The 6,031-nt window shown below is 37.0% G+C and overlaps 1 protein-coding gene across 1 annotated transcript; it reads left to right on the top strand.

The window, feature by feature from the left end:
* Positions 1 to 384: 384 nt before the first annotated feature.
* Positions 385 to 5,097, top strand: dazl (deleted in azoospermia-like). Its single transcript, XM_007562656.2, has 10 exons — positions 385 to 518; positions 1,177 to 1,299; positions 1,957 to 2,048; positions 2,625 to 2,676; positions 2,789 to 2,855; positions 3,566 to 3,705; positions 3,786 to 3,866; positions 4,041 to 4,091; positions 4,283 to 4,353; positions 4,745 to 5,097. Exons 1-9 carry the CDS (start codon positions 516 to 518, stop codon positions 4,325 to 4,327), a joined length of 654 nt encoding a protein of 217 aa, XP_007562718.1. The 5' UTR covers positions 385 to 515; the 3' UTR covers positions 4,328 to 4,353; positions 4,745 to 5,097.
* Positions 5,098 to 6,031: the final 934 nt, after the last annotated feature.

The raw sequence follows: 6,031 nt of genomic DNA, 5'->3' as shown, positions 1-6,031 counted from the left end.
TAATTATATTTATTTATTACTATTATTTTGAAATGTATAATTAGTCTGAAGCCGTGATTACGGATTCATAAACTAGCTAATGCACAGTCCAAAACATTTTTGAATAACAAATGTTTTTTTAATGTTTTCCCCGCTAAAAAAGCAGGTAAAACGTAAAAACTGCTATTTAAAAACAAAGAGGCTTTTACTAAATATAATATATAAAAAATAATTAGAAACGTACAATTTAAAAGTTATATGAATTATGTCACTGTGAGAAACAATTTAAAAAAAACGTTTTTATTTGATAGATCGTTCATTTCGACAAACATAACATTTCGCAGGCAAAGTTTGTTCACATGTTCAGTAGCTAGAATCTGGATTTTACCTATTTGCTTGTGAGGTCTGCAAGCATCTTGAGTCACGTGGTGAGCCTTGGGTGTGGTTTAGTCTTACTGCAGTGGTTGTCTCGGCAGAACGCAACAGGTCGTCGGCTTGAGAGTCAACCTAAGTTATTGGTTTTTATTGTTTTAGCCATGGTAAGTCTCTGTATACAACATAGTATGCATCTTAGAGGTATAAATTATTTAAAAGAGCGTGCTGACTGGAGATTATTGGTAATAGCGATGATATGCTAGCTAACCGATGCTAGCTTGAGCTAAAAACGGCGGAATATTTCCACTGGCAAATGTTAGCTTGACTAAAAACGAATTTAACCTATACTTAACATTAGTTTCGCCCAAAAAAGTGAGTCAGGTTAACAGCGTAGACGATTTTGTCGACGTGTCTTTGTTTCTTTTGTGTCCAGTGATAAAGTCGGTTCTTGTGAAGCTAAAGCGGGAGTGTTCAATTGTGGAAGCACCAATATGTGTTTTATTCGTAATCGCCTTAACACTAGAGCGTTAAATTCCAGAACAAAACTCCATATTAGTTACAATATAAGTTGTTTGCTTGAAAATTGAATAGAGAAATTGTTGAATTTGCATATATCCATTTTTTCTTGTAAAGTTTTTTTTTTTCTTCAGGCGAGAACATGGCCGCCATGTTGTTAGACAATGTAGCCTGCTGCTCAAGTTCAAAATGTCAACAAGCCCCGACTCCAAACTTTCCAACGATGTCGATTTTACTACGACCAGTTTCTTGTGATAGTCACACGACATTCGTATATCTCAAATGTAACTTTTTTTTTTCTGCAAGGATTTCAACAAGCCAAGAACCATTACCCAGACTGTACCTTCTTTGAAGTTATCTAATGGATACATTCTGCCAGAGGGCAGACTGACCCCCAACGCCCTCTTTGTGGGTGGGATCGACATGAAGGTGAGCTTATACTTAATTGTACTTTCATTGAAATCATATATAGGTTAGTAATGGTTCTGTGTGGACTGATGCTGAACTGGGGCTAATATTTTTGTTCCTTCAGAAAAAAAAAACATGGCTTATTTTAATTCTTGGAAATAATAAAAAAAACAACAACAATGGGATTAATTAAAAGCTGAATTCTAGAATAACAAAAATTCTTATTAGCCACAAAAGGATTTTTAAGTACTAACTTTGTTTTTAAATATGATAAATCTGTGTGTTAGCCAGTGTAATTTTCACATTTTTAAATAACTGCATTTAAAAATAAGAATAACTTTTCAACTTCAAAGCAATCTCTTTTGATATTGAAATACTAGTTGTGCTTCATATTTCTCGTCAGCTTCAGCAGTTTCCAGAGGATCCAAACCTACAACTCTTTTTTTTACTTATCCAAAAATATGCACTTAATTTAGAGTGAATCCATTTAATTCTACTACAGCCCTAATACATAAGCAGCATCAATTTCTGTTACATGCAGCCTCATTCTTTTGAAATTGCAATCCAGTCTTAATTTTATGCAGTCAATCTCAGTTGATCGTAGGCCAATTAACAAAAGATTATGTGTTTAAAAACCATAGCAATTTATTATTTTTTTGTTGTTGTTTAAACCATTAGGTGGATGAAAATGAAATGCGGGACTTCTTTACAAGATATGGCAATGTCAAGGAAGTAAAAATAATCACGTACCGTGGAGGGGTTTGCAAAGGGTGAGTATGTTTAGAGGTGTGTTGTCATAGTTACAGTTTAAAGTTCATACAAGTTTGTTCTTGAAGAAGGGTTAATGCAAATTTGTGTTAAGTGGAGACAATAAGTCTAAGAATTAGCTTTTTTTTTTGAAAGATATAAAAAAACATGTACAAAGTAACTTTTACTGTGTTCACTGGTTTAATGTTTTATTTTTAAACACACCTGAAGTAAGCCCTTCTCCCTAACAGGTACACAGCCTAAACTTTCCTTTTGTGTTAATGTTACTTGATTTACCACTTTGTAGAGAGGTTTGTGTCCATTTAGCACAAATTTTACTTTCACTAGATAGACGTCACAAGGACAGTAGCTAATACTGCCACCCTGTGGCAACACAACACATTACACGCAGGTCATTTGGCACCTAGACATTCCTGCTCACATATTGGTGAATGATGCAAGTTAGATCCATTCTTTAATGGGTTTGCACAATGTTCTACTGTATATTATTAGTTGATATGAGTGAAGGGATTTTTATGGCTATTTTCTGCTTCATATTTTCCATCATTAAGCATGTGGACTGCTTTGTGTGTTCCTAGGTACGGGTTTGTGTATTTCAATGAAGATGTCAACATTCAGTCAATCATTGAGGTCAGTGAATGTTTTATGCATACATTTTTTATGTAACAACCAAGATTCATATTTTCTGCATAATGTTTTATATATATATAGATTTTTATTTTATTTTTTTCGTCTGTTACAGCAACAGATCAGTTTTAAAGGGCGGAAACTCAAGCTGGGCCCTGCAATCATGAAGCAACGGAGTCCACGTATGTTAATTTCTCTTCACATTAATTTCCTGGGAATAATTCTTTGTCTTTCAACTGCGTCAGTGTTCATCAGTGTGTGTAAGCTTGACAAAAACGACAGTGGTACCTCTGGAACAGTGGTTCTTAACCTTTTTTGAGGTACCGAACCCCCCCAGTTTCATATGCGCATTCACCGAACTCCCCCTCCCCCCCATACACACACAGAAAATAATTTGCGGTATTCTGATTTATTAATGTAATTATATTAGTTGTATTACCTCCTCCACGCCACTAGAGGCAGTACCAACCCCGAAAAGATGTGACTAAGGAGCAGATTTAGACTATAGAATTTGGTAAAAACGGTGAGCTTTACTGAAGTAATTAAAGACACAAGTTCAAATCCATGCTGAGAGTGGAACTCCTTCCCGCAGCACTGATTGGCTCAGCAATGTGACGTGATCCTCTGGAGCAAGTGATGGCAAAACGGGGCATCATCACGACTTTACACAGTGTGTCTTTACCTCCGCGGCAGAGGCTCCGCCGAACCCCTGAGACCGACTCACCGAACCCCTGGGGTTCGATCGAACCCAGGTTAAGAACCACTGCTATAGAAGTAATGGAAATGTCCGCAACTTAAAAAAATGAAACAAATAGCCCTTTTGGGAAAGTTCAGTGTGGTTCACCATTGCCAAAAAGAAGCTGATGTCCTACTTTCTTTTTACTTTTTTCAGGATCCATACCATCCCGTCTGGTCGGATCCGCTCCTTGGATGAGTCCTAGCCAATATATCTACTGTGCGTGTTGCTCACCAATGGGAGGAGGGGTTACACAGCCCTCACCCGTCTACAGCGGAGGCAACCCGTATAACCAGGTAACTGTTTTCCTCTCTCCGCTGTCTTTCATCTCCACGTTAACTGTTAATAAGCCTGTTCTTACTGGTTCTTGGAGCAGCCGTACTCCTACAGCAGCTTCAGCGGGGTGATGGTTCCACAGGTGCCGATGAGCTACGCACAGAACCCCTACCCCTACCAGGTAAACGCATAAACACAGCAGATAGTAGGATTTAGCCTGCATTGCTTCTTTCACTGTAGTTTCTGCTTGTGAAATAGACTTTAGTTTCTCTAGCTTCAGTTTTCTTTAAGAAGCGAGCTTGTTGGGTTGTTGCTATTTGCTTGACATCTGACCTCTCCCCCCTCCAACACGCAGTACACCCCAGCTCCCTGGACCCCCGACCAAAGGACTCGGCCTGTCAATCAGGTGATTATTTATCTCACTCCAATTCATTGGAAACACTTGTTTTCTCCCTTTTTGTTCAAACCAAATTTTCAAAATAGTCTTCTGTTTTGATTGTAATATTCAATTCCACCACTAGAGGTTGCTGTTGTGCATAGGAATTTTTAATCAAGTACATGTCCTGTCTGTTTTCTGATCCTAAATCCTGTTTTTAGAGCTTTGTGGATTGTGGAGTCCAGACTATGTTGACTGTGCTGTAGATGAAAGCTACTGAGCCTTCTGCAAGGTAAAGCTACATCTGTATGGTTTTGTAAGCAATGTGTCCAGGAAGGAGATAAATTATTCTCAACGTTTGACATAAATTTTTGTACTTCAGTACAATTATGGAGGAATTGAGGAATGTAGTTTTTTCGGGCTGCTTAAATCTTTGACAAACCCCCTTTTTTTTTTTCTTACAACTAACCAAAGACTTTATCTTTGGATGGAATTGATAGAATTTGTACTCTGAATTTCACACTGCATTTATGTAGCTGGTCGTCAGTTTTTTTTATTTTACTGATACAATAAATTACCAGAAAAACAATTACTTGAGTTTTCTTTATCCTATAACCATAGTCATAAAAATTAACTAGTTTTAAGAAATGGCTCATTTCTTTGTGTTCTTTCGTCTTTTCCAGACGCAGACTGCACTAGTAGCTTCAACAAGTCAAGATGTGGACATGGTGACATCTTGGCATTCTGGACGTCTGAAAGCATCCTGACTCCCCAGATTGTTTTCAGAACGCCCTCGTCTCTCCTGTCAAATCTTTTTTCAGAGCCGTTTTAACACCAGACTTCTTGAGCTTTCAACGTAAACCGAACCACTTCGATCCAAGTCACTTGAACCAAGATCGGTGAGGTTGACCTGTGGTCGGCTGCTTTTAACTCACATAGATCACAGAGACTTTTATAAAAGATGAGAAGAGCACATTTGGTATACCAGCCGAAACATGGGATCACTTTTTTTTTTTCTTATTTCCAGTCCCAAGCATAAAAAAAAACGAAAAAAAAAACGGAAAGGCTTTTAATCTCACTTTTTCTGTTTATTTATATATTATGTTTAATTTATTTTTTCTTGTTTTATTGGTTTTGTCCAGTCTGTTTTAAGGGCTCTCTGTACATAGGAAGGAATGCGTTTGTATATTTGTACATTGTTACAATCTGTTCTCTAGTGGATTTTTTTTATTTTTTTTTGTCAGGTCTAATGCTCCTCTGATTAAGATCTTTATTAACTTTCCTACAGCATAAGGGCACGATCATAAATTTTAAGCACTGGCATTTTGCGCTCCCTTTTTATTTCACTGGGTGTCACTGTGGTAAATGAAAGGCAGGCTTGGCCTCGCACCTCATCACCATTAGTAATTTTTGTTTTGGTCTTTAGTTGTAAATGTTCGTCATGTGCCTCCAGAAGTTCACAGTCGAAGACAGTCGCAGCATCAATTCACTTTGCTTTGACTCATTAATCAACTAATGTTAGGATAAAAAGGAGAAAATGACAGTTTTTCAAAACTTGTTACAGCCTGTTTTTCACTAGTTGGGTTATTTACAGTTCAGTTTTTATATATACATATATATATATTTTTTTTGATGGGGGTTTGTTTGATTGCATGTCTTGCGTAAAGGATTATTTTAAACATTTAATAAGTGAATGCACCGGATGTGGTTTTAAGTTTCATTTTAAACATAGCTTAATATAGATGCACATTAGCATGTGGTGTACATCAGTTTTTCTTTCCATCTAACAGTTTCTGGACGTTGACTTTGAGTTGCGGAGGCACCATTGTTTTGAGACGTTTTTGTTCAGAGAGCCTGAGAAAGTCACAGTTTGAAGTCTTTTTTTTGTTTGTTTTTTGTTGGGTTTTGGATTATTTTGTTCAATAAATAAGTTCAGTTTGTCATAACTCTGTCTGATTTTTACCGCAACT

The sequence above is a fragment of the Poecilia formosa genome, unplaced genomic scaffold (assembly GCF_000485575.1).
Source record: "Poecilia formosa unplaced genomic scaffold, Poecilia_formosa-5.1.2 Scaffold139, whole genome shotgun sequence".
In the NCBI taxonomy this organism is placed as follows: Eukaryota; Metazoa; Chordata; class Actinopteri; order Cyprinodontiformes; family Poeciliidae; genus Poecilia; species Poecilia formosa.
This window is presented reverse-complemented; position numbering and strand designations above follow the sequence as displayed.

What these genes read in the sequence shown, in the direction of transcription:
- dazl (XM_007562656.2), top strand. An exon ending in TGGGTGGGATCGACATGAAG is followed by an intron (nt 1,300 to 1,956) that starts GTGAGCTTATAC and finishes TTAAACCATTAG; the next exon opens with GTGGATGAAAATGAAATGCG. An exon ending in ACATTCAGTCAATCATTGAG is followed by an intron (nt 2,677 to 2,788) that starts GTCAGTGAATGT and finishes CGTCTGTTACAG; the next exon opens with CAACAGATCAGTTTTAAAGG.